At 38.3% G+C, this 18,332-nt stretch overlaps 2 protein-coding genes and 1 long non-coding RNA gene across 10 annotated transcripts in view; 1 reads left to right on the forward strand and 2 right to left on the reverse strand.

The window, feature by feature from the left end:
* pawr (PRKC, apoptosis, WT1, regulator) overlaps window positions 1–5,341 on the reverse strand; it is a 75,293-nt gene extending 69,952 nt beyond the window's left edge. Inside the window, exons 1-2 of one of the 3 annotated variants that reach the window (XM_044186691.1) lie at window positions 5,194–5,341; window positions 4,238–4,930 (exon numbers count right to left, since the gene is read on the reverse strand). In XM_044186691.1, coding sequence (XP_044042626.1) covers window positions 4,238–4,807 — 570 coding nt within the window. In that variant the 5' untranslated portion in view covers window positions 4,808–4,930; window positions 5,194–5,341. Of the gene's footprint in view, window positions 1–4,237; window positions 5,013–5,193 lie in introns of all 3 variants that reach the window. The other 2 variants (XM_044186692.1, XM_044186693.1) reach the window with 2 other exon arrangements.
* Window positions 5,342–7,188: 1,847 nt separating this feature from the next.
* Window positions 7,189–15,915, forward strand: LOC122871504. Its single transcript, XR_006376882.1, has 3 exons — window positions 7,189–7,945; window positions 11,035–11,154; window positions 13,787–15,915. It is a non-coding gene; the product is annotated as an uncharacterized LOC122871504 (long non-coding RNA).
* Window positions 14,841–18,332, reverse strand: part of ppp1r12a (protein phosphatase 1, regulatory subunit 12A) — a 55,040-nt gene continuing 51,548 nt past the window's right edge. For 4 of the 6 annotated variants that reach the window (XM_044186698.1, XM_044186697.1, XM_044186694.1 and 1 more), the window contains one exon: window positions 16,520–16,612. Coding sequence is in view for 2 of the 6 variants with exons in the window: in XM_044186699.1 (XP_044042634.1) it covers window positions 16,526–16,612 (87 nt within the window). In the remaining 4 variants the exon portion in view is untranslated. Of the gene's footprint in view, window positions 16,613–18,332 lie in introns of all 6 variants that reach the window. The other 2 variants (XM_044186699.1, XM_044186695.1) reach the window with 1 other exon arrangement.

Below are 18,332 nucleotides of genomic sequence, written 5' to 3' on the forward strand. Positions count from 1 at the left end.
AATCCTCACATTTGAGAACCTGGAAGCAGCGTTTGGCATTTTTATTTGAAAAATGACTTAAACGATTCAGTGATTATTAAAATAGTAATCAACTATTTGATTATTTGACTAATTGTTTTAGCTGTAGAATATTTGCTGCTCTTTCTGTTCTTGTATCATTGTAAAGTAAATATCTTTAGCATGGATGGATTACAGAATGGGCCTACTGCACAAAGGCCCAGGGGACCCTTGGCACCTTAAGTCAAAGCCTATAAGATATGACTAACAACATTTCTTGTTGGAGAGTCAAAAGTGCTTCAGAAAAACACTTTTATTTGAGGATAAAACAACAGATAACCCATCATGACACCTTCATGAATTGTGCGTGTCTGGGGATTAACTAGGTACTATACGGGGGTCTTAAGACATCTGTGCCCAGGGGCCCGTCCTCTCATAATCCATCCATAATGTTTACATTTTGGACTGTTGGTGAGAAAAAAAAACAAAATTTGAAAATATTAGTATGGGCTTTTGAAAGTGATGAGTGATTTTTCACTATTTTCTGACTTTTTATAGGCTAAATGATTACATTTAATGAAAAAAAAAATTAATCATCAGATTAACTTGCAGCCCTAAGCATTACATTGCTTTAATTGAACCATGAATAAGGCTTTCTTAGCCCTGAATTCCTGTTGTGGAACAAAATAGAAAAAAGTATGTAAATATTTTCAAAGAAAGAACAGAACAACCTTAAATAATTACATACAACTGCCAAAAAACTCTTTGAAGAGGGGAGTGAGTGATGTAAAATACCATACATTCCTCAAACATAGCTCACGACCATAACACAAACTCTGACTTTTCCATTAAGGCATTTGGAACAAGACAATTGTGATGAAGCTGCCCAAGGAGGCGACAGAAAACCACATTAGCTAGTAACTGTATGACCTCACTGACCTCGAGCATGACATCCACAAGACTATTAGAGCACCAAAGATGCCTTGATAGTCTAAGTCAAGATGTTATTTATGAATAAAAATCTGTCACCGAGTATGTTTACATGCACACTGGTTATGACCATAAAACATGGAACATAGAGAAGTTATTAATATCGCAGTAAACATACATAATGGTAATATTATCCAGGTTTTCAATTGTCTGCATTAGTGCAGGCATGTCCTTCACTCTTTCAAATCAAGCAAATCTATCTTTTCTGCAAATATTGAGTTATCTCAGCAGTTGAGGATAAACCCAGTTTAGTTTCTGGCTGTCAGGACCCTGCTGTATTTAACATGATTAGGTCTCTCCATCTGATCACCAGTAATGGAAGATGAGAACGACAATATAATCCATCATCTGTTGTTGTGTTTGTGTGCTTTCTGCAGCCGGTGTCTGTACTCAGCCAAAGATCATTTGCGAGGACCACCGAACAATCAGTTTTTGTAGTTCCCACAACTCCAACAAAGCGATACCTCTTCTCTAGTAAAACAAACCAGCGGATCGCATCATGTCAATTTCAGGAGTCTCATTCTCCCACTTAACATTCATTCATATCAATAATTTAAGCTGATCAACTTTATAGTTTTGAACCAGGACCTCCAGTGTTTGGATCAAGTAGCTTCTGAAAATAAGATGAGCCGAATGTAGTCGTCTACAGTTATTATTTCAATGTGCTAGATACATATTCAAACAACATCTAGGTATATAGAAGTATCGGACCAGACTCTGAATCAGCAGATACTCAATATGAAAGTGGAAATAAGATTCAGATCAGGATAAAAAAAACTTGATCTAGGTCAGACTTTCACTTTCTTTCCAGCACATCATCATATTTTTACTTTTACTGTATATTACGTAACTCAAACTGATATGGCTTATCCAGATTTCTAAAATGTTATGGACACTCCAAAAGCCCAATCATAACCGGGATACTAGTGAACGTAAACATACTCAGAGCTGACTCTGGGACATTTATACAAACTGTACTAAGACAACAGCACTCCAGTTGGGATCAGAGACTTCCAGTTCTTTCTCTCTGCCTCACTCACACAAATCAGCTCACCACTTCATCAGATTACCTCCCACCTCCCCCAATAAAAGTCAGTTTGCCCACTTTACTACATAATCAGTTGCCTATGGGCTCGAGCTAACATGTCTGGCACAGCCCAGAGTGACGCCCAGCATTACAGCCTGGCGTGTGACCAGTTTTCAAACAGCTTTGCTCAGCACTGATGAGCACCTAATAACAGGATGTGGAGCGCCAACTGACGAACTGGTCAAACTCAAAGTTGTGCTGAGGTCCGGGTGGCTATCAAATAAGAGAAGGGGATAAGGGAAGCAGGGTGGTTATGGAGCACTTCTAAAGGCATAAAACCACTGTTACCTTAATGGAAAAAAACATTTATTCGAACACCTTTTTGTATAATTTGAGTGCTTTTTAGAGTGTATGTGAGTGTACATAATCACAGTACTGACCAAGAGTGCTTGTTGGCTGGCACAGCTTCATATCAGAGTTCCTGCATGTGTCTGAACCACAGGAATTAGGCAAGAGTGTGACATGATTTTGACTGAATAACAATGAACGCCCCAACACCGCCTTCCAATACACACACACCTCCACCACTACCAACCGACAACCCCCGTTTCTTCTCCCCTCCCCAACATCTGAGAGCTGCTTACATTTCTCTCGCTGCAGAGGGTCGATTAAACCAGACACAAGTACGAGAGGAATTTGGAGACTTTTGGAAAACAAGTGCTTTTCTTTGATTTGAATTATTTATGGATCTGCAGCACACACAGAATCCAAGGGATAAGTGAGAACATTTTTCCAACATGGTTCCAAGATGTTAAAAAGAAAGCCAAGAAACATGAAAAATTACAAAAGACAAAAAAAGCTGTACAAACTAACCCTAAAATGAACATCATATCAAATATAACACTAAAATGCAACAATAACAAACTTAAGGAACTAAACTTTTACTAATAATTTGTCGCTTTGCACCAAAGATAACCCCTGACCTGACCCATTTAACTCCCTCTGTATTTGGGCAACTTGATATTTAATAGAAAGCCGGTCCACTGCTGGGCAACAGGATAAAAGAAGGAGCTTCTTGCTACTTTATTTATTTTACTTAACTTTATGCTCACTGACCCTGGTGTTATAGCCAGCACTGATAAATATATGGACCATAATTATCTGTGGCCACAAATATTCAAGAGCATGCCCACTAATTTTGTTCCAGATTAGAGCCTTAATACATCGAGCGGGCTAATTCTATCAGCTGATGTTATCTTATCACAAATATATCAGTATCTGCATACATGTCAGCTGATAAGCAATAAGAAATTGCAGGACAGACATGCCAAGTGAGTACTGGTAAATGAAGGATAAATGAATACATAAAGAGGCATTAGTCATTGTGACAGGCTATTTTAACTTCTTTTAATGTTTCTGATAGTTCAGTTTTGTTTATCTTAGATTTTTCTCATTTTATATTTTATATATATAATTATTTTATTATATATTTTTCTTGTGTTTCCAGTGAAGTTTACTGCTTGTAATATGTTTTTGACACTTTTATTTAGTGCTCAAAAGATTAGTCCATTAAGCGATTAGGACATCAGCAGAAAATTAAAAGTCATTTATCAAGTAAAAAAGCCAAATACAGCTTCCCAAATGTGAGGAGTTGCTGCTTTTCTCTGTTTATATTGTTGTAAAGTGAAAACATTTGGGTTCTGGAAATTTGTGATGGACATCTGTCCCTTTTTTGTTACAATATATAGATCAATATATCGAGAAACGATTGACAGATTAATAGATAATGAAAATAATTGTTGGTTTAACTGCAAAATGTTCCACTCAGTACATACTTTGGTCATAACTGTTGACTGTCTTTCTTTGCTAAATTTAAGGGATTTTAAGGGATTATTGATGCTACTTCAGAGGTGTTCTGGCTTCTCATGCAGCAAAGACAGAAAACACACGGGTCTTTGTAATAGTTTTAACAGCCACCTCCATCACAACATGGGCCTCCAAGTCATCCCACTTTGTGGCAGCAGGGTAAATTAATCTGTACTCCTGACTCAAAACTCTATACAGCATAAACAACCCCCTATCCTGCTGCGGTGAAGTTGTTGTGTATCTTACACTGACTTCTGGCTTCCTTGTGGAGATGACAGCCAAAAGAAAAGGTACTTTCCCTGCAGGGGATTCACTTAAAGTGTCACATAAGTATCACATTAAGCTGGACTGACTCACCTCATTGGATGGTATGCTGACAACACCTGTTGATCTCCTCTTTTCCCTCAACTTCCTCTTCTCAATCTGTCCTTTCCCCTTTCTGGCACTCGGACCAGAGCTATTCTTCTCCTTGGCCTTGCTGGGTGATGGACTTTCCTTGTCACTGTCATTGCAAGCCATGGGGCTGGAGTCCGGGGAAGCGCACTGACCCTTCTCCATCTGAGGCGGGGCTTTCTTCATGTTGCTCCCAGGCCCAGGGGTGGCTGTGGGTGCAGCAGGGTGGTGCGTTTCCTCTTCGGGTCTCTTTAAAGCCGTGCCGGAGGAGGACCGAGCCACCGAGTAGGAGGAGGGTAGGCAGTTCCCAGCGGAGGCGCTTCGGTCCGGGTTGCCGTTGTTGGTGAGCTCGGCGCCAGGTGGAGCGGAGTGGCGGCTACTGTTGTTGCTGGTGCTGTTTGTGTTAGCACCCAAGGGAGCACCAGTCGCTGCGGCAATGTCCCCCAGCATTTTGGCTCTCATTTTCTCCCGTTTTGCCTTCCATTCCTCCAAAAAGTCTGTCGTGGCATTTGGCTTAAATCCGCCTGTGGCCATGATCCCTTTTTGCTAAGTTCCTCAAGTTGGTGAAAATTAACTTAAAGTTGAAGTTGATATGAACTTTCAGCTCTCGGCTCCCGTCCTAATGGCACCGCATTCCTCAAGTGATTAACCCGGCTGCTGTTGACAGGTAGGAGGAAACTTTAAACTGTCTTTTCTGGCTCCTTTTAAAAACCCAAAGACGAGTCCCCCCCCGTCGTACCTGTGTACGTACATAACGTTAATAATAACAGGTTCTTAAAGTTTGCTGTTATCTTAAATGCGTAAAAGTTGCAACTATCCGGGTATCTCTGATGCTTTTTTTCTCTCTCGAGTAAAAGTAACTCAAAGTGTGCAAAAGTTGACGAGCAAGAGCAGAAGTATAAATTCAGGTAGAAACTCACCTGTGTGGAGCTGTTTTAGTCGCGAAAGTGCTCTCCTTCGGTCCGACCAGGTGTGCCCGCCGTCCGCTCAGATGAATGGCGCTTGTCTCGAGCGCTGAGAGCAGCTGCGGTCGCTCTTCCCTCAGGCACCACCGGGTGAGTCCGACGACACCCGAGCACTTCCGACTAAAGCCGAAACAACTATGTTGCTCAAATAAAAGTCTGTTATAGTCCTTTAATATTCTCTTAGCGGCTTGTACTTTGTCTAAGGCGATTTAAATGGTACTTTTTAAAGGCATTCACGGTGTTTTATGGTACTTTTGTGATATTCCCCTAAAAACAATGATTCATATTTTATCATACTTTATCTTACTTTTGAACTTTTATGTTATCATTATATTTATGTAATTGCATGTTTTTTATTGCATATCTATTAATATTCCTATAGTTACTATAGAGTTTCTGAGTAAGTTATGATTTTGGTGGGACTTTGTTTTTCTATAGTTTTTAAATCTTATAGAAGGAATGATTGTATTCCATTGTGAGTTAATAGTGACCTTATCATACAGAATGCATCTATTTATCTATTGTTTTCATATCACCGTATTTCTATTCTTTTAGTATTCTAGTAGTCTGAATGGATAACCGAGTAATACAAACAAAATAGAGATTAATTGATTATGAAAATAAAGGTTAGTTGCAGCAGCCCAACATGGGTGTGTGATAACTATGGTGTCCTTGTAAAGTGTACAACACTACAGAGATCTTTCTCATAAAGGAATGTCATATGGAAATACATCATATTATTTCAGAGTGAATCCTTTAAAAATGGTCTGAATAACACTGAAATTGACGATTTTTCACCTCCAGAATCACATTTTTTACACTGAGGGTGCGGTAGAAGTTTAAGGGCCTTGAAAGCAGCATTGTATCAGTAAGTTCAGTGGTAAATTTATTCAGCCACAAGTGTGTGTTTATAAAAGACTCTGTACACCTCCACGACTCTAACTTCCAACGACCGCACAATGTCACTGATTTCTAGTCTTCAATAGGCCTTTGAGAATTGCACAGTCGGAGTGAAACACTTCTGCAGAGGAGCGTTTGTCAATGATTGAGCTCTCCCACGCAGATCTCCCTTAGGCGCAGGATGACTCATCCAACCAGCTCTGATCAGAGGAGAGCCTCCTTGTTCATCTTGTCACACATGCTGATGTACACACTTCATTCCAGCGAAAGGGAAGGTTGAGGACAATATAAGAAGATTGTTTATTTCTTGCGCTTATGATGCTGTGGTTGAGAAATGTGAATAGTTACTGAAAGTTGAAATCCCCTGAACACCTAAATACTTCTCTGTATCTATGCAGGCCACAAAGACAGTAATGCATTGCCTTTATGTCCACATTCAGTTCTTCAAGAAACATTTTCTGTCCAGGCCTTTTAGAATGACATATAACACACATCTATGGTACAGATATTTAAGTAATTTTCACAGCAAGTGCTTCACAGAAAAGAAAATAACAAACAGAGAAATAAAACAACACATAAACACAAAACCTATAAATAAGAGGAAAGTTTAAGGATTAGTTTACAGACCTGGGCCGTATGTATTAAAGTTTCAGAGAAATACACTTAAAAATGCTCACATTACATATTCTTTCAGTTATATGTTATTCTTATATAAGTCTATATGATTTTATTCTTAAACCACTTTATTTGTTTGACAAATGAACACATGAAATTAACAACAATAGCCTCTAACCACGAAAGGGATGAATAAACAGGAAAATGAGTTAAAATTAAAACTAAAACCAAACTGGAGCAGGGAGGAAAGTCTGCTGCGAGTAAAGATGGTGTTGGCAGGATTTTACTTCCCTTGTTTATTTTTATTATAATTTTGTCTTTTTATTAGTTTTCTTTTAGGTTATATTACTGTAATTGACTTTACTTTAATTCATTCCCAGTTTGGTCCATTTTAATGTCTTTTATTTACTTTGTTCTATGAATGTTGGTTTCAGTAGTAGAAAAAGTATTCTTTACTGAAGCAATACTGCAATAGGAAAATACCCAATTGGAAGTAAAAGTATAATAATAATTTTATTCATATAGCACTTTTTAAAACACAGTTACAAAGTGCGTCATAAATAGGATACAATACACACATACAAATACAAGTATACATACATACATACATACATCCATACACACATACATATGCATGGTACATAGACAAAGATTAAAGCATATGACCAAAATAAACAAAACTAAAGGCAAACAGAGAGTGTTTATAAAAAGGCCAAGTATGTAAGTATTGTTAGCAAAATGTACTTGAAATATCAAAATTAAAAGTACACATAATTCAGAAAAATGGCCCCTGTGGGTGCCGTACTATTATGCACTATATTATTGGATTATTATTCCTGAGGGATTAATATGTTAGTAGCATTTTAATGTTGTTTAATGTTTGTCGATGTGGAGCTAATTTTAACAATTCTATATACTGTTAGTAGTTTAATCTATAAACAATGCATCGGATTTCATAAACCCATCATATATTTTGTAAGTATAAATTTAAACTGTAACAACAGCAAGTAGCATGAAATGGAAACACAAGTAAAGTACAAGTACCTGAAATGTGTATTTAAGTAACTGTATTTAAATACATTCCACAACTGGTTGGTTTTTGTGCAGTACTGGTCAGAAGAACCATCTCTGAGGATAGGAGGAATCCTGGCATTTTTGTGAGGCATCAACAAATGAAACACTTGTTTCCGAGGTAAGGAATGAACTTTTTAATCTCAATTTTTAAGACAACATTGAGGAGAAGTCCAAACTCCATCTGCTGAGGAAGATTGTGTGATAGGATGCAAAGCTCCAAAAGAGCAAACAGTTCACTAACATACAGTAGAATAGAGTCAAGTATCTCTTTTCAGCTCAGCTTCAACTTTGTTTGTAAAAAACAGTCACATAGTCAGCATCACCATTTCATCCCCCTTCTGCAGCTCTCCTGTGTAAAGATCCCAGCTTAGAGGAAATATAATGAATCTAACATACTGCAAGTCATTGCTGCGTGCTGCTGCAAAGCGCCATTGTTACAACTCTGCACGGCATTCCAGCGATATTCAATCCTTGTGCATTCTGCCATCACCTCACTGTACGAGCAGGTTTCTCCCCACGCTGTCACTTAAACCTGCTATAGGTGCTTAGTGTAAGAAACCTAATTTGATGCAGGGATAATAGTACTATAAGTTAACTGTGCTGAAAGGCATGAGCCTTATGGTGTTATGGTGCATCTAGCTTGCTCCCAAGGGTGCACTGACTTTCAGGCAAGTTTAACATTGGTGTGGAATTGTTTTTCCAAATATATCTATCTGTATATGAAAAGAGGCTGTTTGCGTGTTAATGGACCCATGTTATTTACCGTACAGGTCTAAAAATGTGACACCCATCCACATCCCCACATTGGTGAGTGGGAGACCAGGCATTCAGCCATTATCTCTGCATGTTACAGATAATGAGAAAACCTGGGTGGAGCAAGGGAGTGAGGTGCCTCTTCTAAAAATAAACCCTGATCTATGGACTCAGGTCACACTGCTGCATATTTAGCATATTTCTGTCTGCTCTTAAGGAGGAAAAAAAGAATGAGGGGGCACAAGGGTTGTCGCTGAGTGTTTCCTTCCATGCCAACACAAACACTGGTTTTAACTAAATGCCATTTAACATTCCAGTAATGGATTCCCGAAGTAAGTGTGCTTATTCAATGTTTAGATTTATTCAAACTATCCTACACCCTCTCTGAAGGCTTTATGGTTTTTTTTTTTGATGAATGGCCATATCGTGCGTTTTGTAACCCATAACACGCTTGCGGTAAAGAGGCATGATGCAAGAAATGAGCAGCACAAGTAACCTGAAATATATATTAAACATAACACTGTGTAATGGCCACTCTTGCGTTCAAACATTTTCATTTATTTGACAGTAATGTTTTAGTCAAAAGCTATTAGGAAGGTAATTTTGTAGCGAGGAGCCTACGCTAGGAGCTCACTCCCCCATGAAATTGTTTATCCAAGAGTGAGTAAGTATTCAAGAAATGTTTCTCCCAAGCCTCCCAGATATTGGGTTTGCACACAGACGTCAAGTGGGCCAGCAGTTCTGCAGATACCCTCCACTGCAGTCAGGATAAGAATATTAAGAATTCTGCAACAGAGAGAGACTGGGAAATCATGTTTTTAATCATGTTAGTCAATCAGACTTTGATGGCTATGCAGGTAAATAACATGATTATGTTTCTTCACTTGGAAGAACAGACACACAAATCAGGTATTTGAGCTGGCTATGACTTCACAACTTTATACTACTAAGTTTTTAACTTTCAATATTGCTGTGATAAAGCCACCAGCAAAGGTTTGTTTTGGCAATGAAATGAGGGAGTCCCTTCTTCTTCTTCTTTAAAGGAATAGTTTGACATTTTGGGAAAAAAGCTCATTTTCTTTCTTGCAGAGAGTTAGTTAAGAAGATTGATACACTCACGTTTTAACACTTTGGTTTTGGTACAGATTAAACAAACATGTTAATTAGTGAGATTTAGAGGTGCTGGTAGGTGGATTTTATTATCTAGTCTAGCTGTTTCCCCCTATTTCTAGTCTTTATGCAAAGCTAAGCTAACCTGCTGCTGGCTGTAGCTTCATATGTACAGACATGAGAGTGGTATTGATCTTTCTCTAACTCTTGGCAAGAAGGCAACTATTTGCCAAAATGTCTAACCTTTCCTTTAACCTTTATTTATGAAGGGAAAGGATGCTGAGCAGCATAATATTTCTTAAGGGACCATTCCAATATTTTTTTAAATTATAGATTAACTAAAAAGCATGTGTTGTATGCTTGCTGTAGTGTTTCGGATTGTCTGAAAAATGCCTGAATTTCAATTGTTTACATTCATTTCTGTGTCATGAAAATCAGTCAGCAAACTCTTGAAACCTGCTTGAGTTGCATAATACACCACAGAAAACATCAAGTCTGCATTTTTGGTTTTTGCGTTAACTCACAATGATAATATAACTTTTAGAAAAATCAAAGCCAACTGGGTCACTCTTAAAAGTCCACAACTCTCAAACTTGTTGACGTGAATAGAACATAATGGCACCCTCGAAAACGGCAGAAATGCGTTAAACAAAACAAAGAGTCTACAGTCATGGTAGCGGCTCTATGAGGCTGTACTTAGGCACAACAATGCTTGTGCTAACCCTATAATATGGTTTGGAAAACGGCTAGCTGTAATGTAAACTATGTGATTTTTAGTGAAAGGGCTAAAACATGCATTGTTTAGCTCTTCAAAAACCACCAGGTGTATACACAATTGCTGACATCACTATCTGGGAGGTGTCCAGTGTAACCAAAGGACATTTCTGTGATGCAAGGAGAGCATATACAGAATTTTGTTCATGTTCCCCGGTGATCCTGGATTTGAACTCTTGAGCTTCCTGTCACAAGCCTGCTGTGGTATAACCCTCCTCTGTGTACATGTGAGTCAGGAGTTTTGCAGTGAGCTACATGGTCAGCAGCAGGAAGGAAGTTAAGTAGAGGGACAACAGAGAGCTTTAGGTGACACACTACCTATAAAACAGAGAGTGTGAAAGTCAGCGTAGGAACATTCTCACAGTTTGGTAGGGAATCCAAAATAACAGACCTTGCAGAAATTGTCACCAAACTTCATCTATGTGTACTTAATTAATAAAACCCTCTGCAGCTATAAGGACATTCACATTAGTTTAGCAAAAAGGCTAACATATTACTTTGCTGCACAATGAGCCCGGCCCACAGCCCTCATGTTCCTGGTGGTGAGGAAGGTTCCTCTTTGTTCTACAGATCCAGTCCTCTGTCCAGCTCGCAGGCTTGTCCGTTATCCCCTCTGTGCCCTCCAACGGCTCCCAGTACCGTCCCATTGCCATCTGCAGGGTGCCATCTGTTGATGATGATGGCGTGATGGTAGGTGACTGGGTGGGTCACCGTGCCAACCTCCTCCCTTTAGCTTTGTGTTGGCTGCACACACTGCAAAAAATTCTTCTAAACTCATACTCGATCTTTTTTAATGTTTTACTAAAACTGTTTTACTACTAAAACTCACTTGTGTCCTGCATAACTCAACTCAGCTTAAGAATTTTCTAATGGCATTGTTTTGATACTAGTGGAAGCATCATCTTTGCTTCATATTGTTACCACTTGATTCGTCTTATTGAAAACTTATAGACAATCTTAACACAGATGGAACTGCAATGGAAACAACGTAACGAAAGATTTTTTCCCCATTTGTTTTAGAAAAAAATAAGAAATTAAAGGTCCAATTCTTAATCTTTATAACAATGTAAATTTGAACCAAATTTGTAAATACAATTGTAGAATTTGATATATAGCTGAAAAATCTGCATTTGTGTGTTACTCAACTCATCATAATTGAGAATATAGTCTTATTTTACTGTTGTGTTTACAAATAATGCTGATGTAAACAAACCTTTGACAGCAAAGGACATTAGATTTTGTTGTTGTCTAGTGTTAGTCCCTGCATTAGAAGACCTGTCGATTAATTCGGTAGTGATAGATGTCTGCTGTTTACATTTAGATCATGGATTTTACATTTAAGACTCAATCTAAGACTACATGACTTGTTGATGATTTTTTGCAGTGCACCCCTTTGCGGGCAGATCAGCTTACTGGAGTCACTTCATAATTATCATAATAATGTCATAATGTCTGAATACTGAAGCACACACTCAAGTTAAATTTGGTGCATGAGGTTTGTATTCTGTCTTCTTCCCAGCTCCTTCATTGACTTTAAGAGGAATTAAAAAGCTAATATAAAAACTCTGCAGCACTATACAGAACAAATAGTTATCGAGATAACATATTTATACATTCCCCTGCAGCTACTCTTCCGTATGAATCAATTACATCACTTGTTTTGTGTCTCAACTCATATTTAAGGTCGATTTAGCAGTTTCTGCCAAAAATGCATTCCTTAACTCTCAAAAAGGGGTAAGTCTACTTTTTCACTGAGTAATTTTACTGAACAATATCAAGCCACCAACTTCTTCTTATGGCTCTTTATCTGGCTGCAAGCAATATTTTAGTCAAGTATCTAGGGCTTATTATTTGATTAATCGTTTAGTCTATATATTGTCAAAAACGAATGAAAATTGTAAATTCCCAGAACCCATGGTAACACATTCCAGTTGCTTATTTTGTTCAAAACCAAAAGATATATTACACTTAGCCTATATAAAACACAGGAAAAAAATTCAAATTTGGAAAGATGGAGCCAGTTTCACCTTAATAAACAACTTAATTGGTTATAATTGTTGATTAATACTCTGTCAGCTGTCTATTTGATTAATTAATTTATCATTTACCACTGCAGTTATCAGTCCTCTCCTTGTATAACCTCTTGAATGTTCCCATGATACTTTACAGTGCAGGATATTTAAACGTCCTATTAATGCAGCTGGTGACACCACAGTCAAAGAGTCTGAGACGTCTCTATATCGTCTTTTCTAGATTTATTCACACCAACTCACCGCTGGTTTTCTAACAGACTGTGTTTGCTTTCAGTGACAGATTCCAGCTGTCACTTCATCAGGATGCCTCGATTTGTCATTGTTTGTCATCGGAAAGAAACCCCCGCTGCTGTTTGTCCTCAGCGCTGAGGGGTTTTGCTCATCCAGTGTGTCTAAGTCTAGTGTGTGTTGGGGGTTTAAAATTGCAGTTGGTGAGGAGGTTTGTTTGGCTTGCTGCACTTTACGGTAGAGAAGACAGGGAGATTAGGCCATGGCGGGAATATAAAAGGAGTGCGAGTGTCTGACAGCAGTTGCCAAAATCTAATTCCTTCTTTATGGATGATTTCCAACATAGAAAAGCACAGCACGTCATCTCATGGTGGAGCTGCTGTCAGGAATCAAAGAGACCAGTCAGCAATCATGAGCATTTTTTTAGGTCTCTAAAGCTTCTGCTGAGACTTATTACTGGTCACATTTCTAGTACCTAACACGTTCTGACTATAACACTTAATTAAAGGGCCATGTTTTATTCCAATTTACTACAAATCACGTGTACTTTACATTTCTGCTGACCATTTTTTAGAAACAAAGGCTGAGAGTATGTGGACACCTGTACTTTACACCCATATGTGATCATCATTGAATCCTCTATTCCAAAGATTCTTGTTAAAATACTGAGCAGGATTAATTTACAGCTGCAGGGATGACATGCATAAAAAATCCTGCAAGTTATTAAATTTAGTCCTAACCCTTCCCAGATCAGCAAACCCACAATATAATAATCTGGTTCAAAGTTGCCTGCAATTGAATGAGCTAAAGTATAGATGAAAGCCTGCTGAGCAACATTTATCATCTACAACAGTTGCAGATTAGACATCAGAATGCACACATTGAGGTATAGCTCGCTATAATGACAGAAACTAATAACCTCATGTTGTCCTCTTTGCCTTTGAGCCTGGCAAACGAAATGAAAAGGCAACATTAATTCAAACCATTTGTTACTATAATTTCATGGGGACCCTTTTTAAGGCCAGGAATCTGTCTAATAGATCTTTTTTTCTTCTGTCAAGGTCCTGATGAAGACATTCTGCTCAAGATGGTTGTGGAAGCATGTCCATGTCACAGTACAGACACAAACCAGACTTCTTAACCAAGTGCTGAGGCAATGGAAAATAGAAAACCAGACACTTTTGCATGACTGTGGGCAATTATAGCAGATACCACCGCTTATCCCCAAAGCTTAATCTAAAGATTGGAGCCCATCATCACAGGTCTAAACAGCAAGTCACACCCAGTGAGCTATTACTGACAATACATGCAAAAACTAGAGCTTACAGTAAAGTACAATCACTGTCATATAAATCACAAAGAGGAATATGTCTTTTCTCCAGTGCTTTATAGTTGTGCATAGGTTATCTAACGCTGGGCTGCACTTTATTTGTTTTAAATCCGCTGCCATCTGGGATTACAATAAAAAACAGTGAAACGGTGCAGATTCAGGAGTATGAATACATCTGTAAGGATTTTAGGCTCAGGGAGGACAGGGAGAGCAGTCAGCATTCTGCTGTTGTTGTAGAGCTGCAAACTTGCTTCCAAGAGACAGTGACTCCTATTACTGGAGAAGCAGAATGGTTGAGATCTGCTGATTAAAGATCTTGAGGTCAAGACATTTAACATTGTAATGTGCAGCTGAATAGGACTCGTGACTCCTGTCTCTGCATGTCTATGTTTATGTGGGTGTGAGTGTGAGCTAAGTGTTTCAGTATCCAGTGTTACATTTGCATTTAAGTGTGCGGATTAGTTCAATTAAACAAAAAGACATTGCCCTGATCAGAACTATATACTCACTAGCTAAAAAAAAAAAAAAAAAAACAACCCCTCCACTATAGTAAAATAATGTTAAGCACACCTGACTGAGTCTGCAAAGCTGTGCACCATCTACTGGTATGATGGAGTGCAGCAACTCTCTATTAGAGATGGAGCATGTACAATTAAAGTAAGTACAAGATATGACCTTAAACTTCATTTTCAGAGGTATACATGATCAGCGTAGCCAGATATACCTTTCATGGTTATCAAAACCCATTTAAATAATTAAACATGATGAAAATAATCAGACATGGGAACTTTACAATGTACAAGTTTATTTTTAATTAACTCTTCAGTGGTTGGTAGTCACAGCACAGCTTGCATGTATTAAGCCACACACCTATTTTACAAGATGACGGGGAAAAAAAAAATAAAGAAAATAACAAAAAGTCTAAACCAGAGTAGATGGTCATCAGTCCATCTGCAGTGACTTTTTTTTTTTTACTTTTACTAAAATATCCTTAAAAGGCCACTGAAATGCATAAAATGTTTTCAGATGCATGAAATGTCTGATGGTGGCAAGTTGCTTTAACCTGACATCAAGACTCCTCACATGGCATTGACAGTGCATGTAGACATTGTAAAAAGGACTGGGTTAGCGATACCTAAGATATTTATTTTTTTTTAGTGACAACACCTTGGCTATAATACTACAGCTTTAAAAAATTGGAAACAAAATTAACAGCACTCTTTCAAGATACTGAATACAATGAAAGTGAAATGTAGTGAAGCGATTTTTTTTTGTTTTATCTCACAATTATGTGAACACTTATTTTAAACTGGAAAAAAGCACTGAACACTGCAAGCCGTCCCGTGTAAGAGAGAGAGGCTCTACTGTACTGTATCCAATGTCTTTAGACTATAAAAGAAAAATAATTAAAACACACCTTTTTGTCCTCTGGAATTTGTATACTTTTAATAGTAACAGACGGGAACCATAAATGCATGCCATGTGCTGGTCTCAAACAAATACATACAGGTATATACAGCATCACTCAGTACCTGCTAAAACAAAGTGAGAAATACAGGGTATAAACTGACTACACTACAAACTTAAAACAAAAAAAAACAAAGAAGAAGAGGAGGAAGGTGAGCGATGAAGCGGTGGAAGAGTGAAAAATCCTACATGTGATGGACTCATCATTAAAGCATTAAAAAAAGAGAAAGAAATGCATATTGCACATACAGTGAAAGCTTAAATTCCACCAGGTCCGCCTCGTTTCGCTAAAGCGAGAATTCAAAATTTTCCCTCTTGGAGGAAGACACACAGAGGTACAAAAATGGGTGAGTGTGGGCAAGTGTGTGTGCGCATTGGTGATCTGTGTGTGGGGAAAAAACAGGAGAAATTAGGGGAGGCCAAAAGGAGATGATATGGGACAGAAGTGGCACTGTGAGGGGTTTAGGAGGGAGGGAGGAAACTGCACAGCACACAACACTTACACAGGGAGAAGAAACAAAAAGAAAATTACATCAGAGATTGTGGCACAAATAAAATCAGGTGTTGGATAATATCTGTTCTTCAGTGATAGTTGAGAGAGAGAAGAGATCGATGCAAGTGTTTTTTCTTTTTCTGTTTATGTACAACTAAGGCTTATTGGTTAAATAGTTTTCAGGCTTCCCTACCCACAATGCTTTTGCATGCTGATCACACAACCCTTTTTCCTTTTGCTCTGTAAACTCAGTGGTTCTATCTGGACAGCAGCCACACAATCAGGTGGATTATAGTCGAGGAGGTGGTGCAGGGGCAGATGGATGGATGGATGGATGCTGCAGTGGTGGAGGAGCAAAAGGGAGATAAAGAGTTGGGAGGAAAAAAAGAACAAAAAAGGAGTCTTGTCTCTGATGTCTGTTGCAATTAATATCTAAATGTGCAATTCCATTAGTCACTGCCATGGGGGACTAGGGGGTGCAGAAGATGGGGCGCAGGGTGGGGGTCTGTTCTACTTGGAAAGCTTGCTAATGACTCGAATGAGTGCTCCGTTCTCGTCCTTTAGTCTCTGGTTGTCTGCTTTCAAGTCTGGGAGCATCTGAAAGGGTATAAAAGGAAACAGGGAAGGGTGGAAGAGACACAGAGAGAGAAGGCTTAGACAAGTCTCGACAGATACATGGTGTCAGGCCAGTTTTACAAATTATTACTTGCAGCCTGTGTAAGCAATCTTGGAGTCACACAGCATCTCTCATGTTTTGTTTTCTCCTTACAAAACAAACAAACAAACAAACAAACAAAATAAATAAATCACATCCTTGTTCCAAGTCAGAAGAGAGAGAAGTAAAAGCGGGCACACCACAGGCCAAAGATCCTGAGAAAGCCATGCAGAATCTGAACAGCTGCTCACCGGCAGCCAGAAAAATACACAGCAGAGACCAAAAAAAGTCACTTTTATTTGATCTAGTGCATAGAAAATTTGAAATCTCGATCATTGTATAGTATCCTACAGAGCCCGGCAGGTATCAGGAGTAACTGAATTTGTTTTTTTTTGGTACAAATAAGGAAATTATGCTCTCAAAATACTGTCAAGTTAAGGTAACAGCAGGACTAAGTTACAGGTTGTTGTGGCTACTCAGAGTGTTAGCGGCAGGCTAGCAGCTGTGTTTTGGTATTGAGGTGCCTACAAATACTGAATTCATTATATCATACAAATATGATTACGTTAGCACATTTATTACATACTGTATGCCCTTCTCCCTTCCAGACTCTATTGTACAAACTGAGATGCTACATTGGATGTTGTTTCAGCAATACTGGTCAGCTTGGGATGCTATTAGTTAGGTGCACATGGGGTACACACATGTACCCCACTGTGTAGCCTAACGGCAAAATAGAAAGTAAAAGTTAAGCCATGGACAAGCTGATCTAAGTGAGCCACTTGGATTTAATTCAGTTTTCTTTTGAATTTGGATTGAGAAATATGGATATACTTCTGATGTAGCTTATTAAACAACATTAGGACATCCCTTAAACATATGTTAAGACTAAAGTATATTGATTCCCAGAAGAAAAAAATGATCATGTTAAAATGTCAACAAGATTGTTTAATGTAATGTTCTGTTAAGTTGTGTACATTAATTATTAATTTAGGAGTGAATCATTCAAGAGCAGATTTTTCGCTTCCGGGTTCCATAGTATCCAAGGTAATGCTCCATTATGTCTGATAGGCAGACAACATAGACAACACTCTCTTTTTGGATGTTTATAGTGAGCCATAATGGGTGAATTCTTGTAATGACCTTGTCTGATTGCAGAAGTGTTAAGTCATAGATTCTGTAACCTCCAATAAAAGCATATTGACTACTGAAAACCTATTGGGTAGCAGTATGTCTTAAATTGTACTAGATGATTACATATACTACTATGTAAACTGATGTTTGACTCTTTTTTTTAAAAAGATGTACAGAAGCTGTGGTGGTGAGGACTTCAGGTAGAAATCATGTTCTACAGTTTTCAGAGTTTCTCTGTTGATACACACTGACACTCCAACAAGAGATTTCAGTCCCCTTAAAAACAAACTTTCATTTATAGATTACAGATGACAATCAACTGCTAGTTTAAATGTACTTGTACAGGCACAATGCTAAACCTGTGTCCAAATAAAGCTGTTGGTGCATGCAGCTGACTTTAATATTTGTTGATGTCATCTGCACAAATTAGAAGTTGGGGAGTAAAGAGGGGGAAAAGAAAAAATGTTCAGTCTCTGAAGATTTGGGCCAAAAAAGTTGATGCCAAAAAAAGGAAGCCACTTCATGCAA

The sequence above is a fragment of the Siniperca chuatsi genome, linkage group LG23 (assembly GCF_020085105.1).
Source record: "Siniperca chuatsi isolate FFG_IHB_CAS linkage group LG23, ASM2008510v1, whole genome shotgun sequence".
Lineage (NCBI taxonomy): Eukaryota > Metazoa > Chordata > Actinopteri > Centrarchiformes > Sinipercidae > Siniperca > Siniperca chuatsi.